At 42.6% G+C, this 1,583-nt stretch overlaps 1 protein-coding gene across 1 annotated transcript; it reads left to right on the plus strand.

Moving 5' to 3' along the window:
* Positions 1 to 387: 387 nt before the first annotated feature.
* LOC109247161 (40S ribosomal protein S6-like) lies at positions 388 to 1,278 on the plus strand. The gene has a single exon (XM_053902248.1). It carries the CDS (start codon positions 388 to 390, stop codon positions 1,243 to 1,245), a length of 858 nt encoding a protein of 285 aa, XP_053758223.1. The 3' UTR covers positions 1,246 to 1,278.
* Positions 1,279 to 1,583: the final 305 nt, after the last annotated feature.

The following is a 1,583-nucleotide window of genomic DNA, read 5'->3' on the forward strand; positions in this document are numbered from 1 at the left end:
CTCATTCCATTTGTATTAGTTTGCTGATTTGGCCTCATCTGCTTCCAAGGTTTCACCCTTCATTCCTTGTGTTACAGGCCCACAGAGTGCATGATTTTTCCTTAGGAGATCTCCAGTTAATTGCTCCAGTGTACTTAAAACTAAATATATTCAGAGTTAAACTCATTTTCTCTGTTACTTTCTTACTTATGTTCATACCTGCTATGTTTCCTGTGTTACTTTTTCTGATTAATGAGTCTGTTATGTACTTAATGGCTCAGGTTAGGGGAGTCATTGGGTAAACATCATCCCAACGGTTGTCCACTCTCATTGCTATTAGAATAAAATTCAAATGACTTACTATGGTGTCACAAAGACACATGCATGACTTGACCCTTCATCTCAGACATGATCTCCTATCACATTCCCCCTCTTTTACTGTGTTTTATGTACATGGGAATCTGCTTATCCTTAAGAAGATATGCCGGTGCCTCGGAGACGGTAGGCAGCCTCACCACGAAGCTGAACATCTCTTTCCCAGCTACTGGCTGCCAGAAACTCATTGAAGTGGACGATGAACGCAACCTTCGTACCTTTTATGAGAAGCGAATGACCACAGAAGTTGCTGCTGATGCTTTAGGGGAAGAATGGAAGGGTTACGTGGTACGAATCAGTGGTGGCAATGACAAACAAGGCTTCCCCATGAAGCAGGGTGTCTTGACCCATGGCCGTGTCCGCCTACTGTTGAGGAAGGGGCATTCCTGCTACCGACCACGGAGCACTGGAGAAAGAAAACGCAAATCTGTTCGGGGTTGCATTGTGGATGCCAATCTCAGTGTTCTCAACTTGGTCATTGTGAAAAAAGAGGAGAAGGATATTCCTGGACTCACTGATACTACTGTGCCTTGTCGCCTGGGGCCCAAGAGAGCTAGCAGAATCCGCAAGCTTTTCAATCTCTCAAAGGAAGATGATGTCCGCCAGTATGTTGTGAGAAAGCCCCTAAATAAAGAAGGTAAGAAACCTCGAACCAAAGCACCCAAGATACAGCGTCTTGTTACTCCACGTGTCCTCCAACACAAACGTGGGCGCATTGCTTTGAAGAAGCAGCACACGAAGAAAAACAAGGAAGAGGCTGCAGAATACGCTAAGCTTTTGGCCAAGAGAATGAAGGAGGCCAAAGAAAAGCGCCAGGAACAGATTGCCAAGAGACGGAGGCTGTCTTCTCTGAGAGCTTCTACCTCAAAGTCTGAGTCCAGTCAAAAATGAGATTGTTGTAAGAGGAACAAATAAATAAGATCAGACGTAAAAAAAAAAAAAAAAGAAGAAGAAGAAGAAGATATGCCAAACTTTTCCCCATCTTAGGATATTTGATCTTCCCCTGACTATTAACTCCACAAGATTTTCAGATGACTTATTTGTTCTCAACATTTGGATCTCAGCTCAAATGTCTCTCATTATCAAGATCTCTGTTCAAATGTAACCTTCTTAACCCACAATGTCATCACCATTTGTCACTCTCTGTCCTATTATCTGCTTTATTTTCTTTATAGCACTTATCACTTTGGAATATCAGGACTGGTCTGTCTTGCTTATTAAAATCTAAT

Source organism: Panthera pardus, unplaced genomic scaffold, assembly GCF_024362965.1.
Source record: "Panthera pardus isolate Hobbes unplaced genomic scaffold, ASM2436296v1 HiC_scaffold_1, whole genome shotgun sequence".
In the NCBI taxonomy this organism is placed as follows: Eukaryota; Metazoa; Chordata; class Mammalia; order Carnivora; family Felidae; genus Panthera; species Panthera pardus.

What these genes read in the sequence shown, in the direction of transcription:
- LOC109247161 (XM_053902248.1), top strand. Translation starts at nt 388, where the DNA reads ATGATCTCCTATCACATTCCCCCTCTTTTACTGTGTTTTATGTACATG.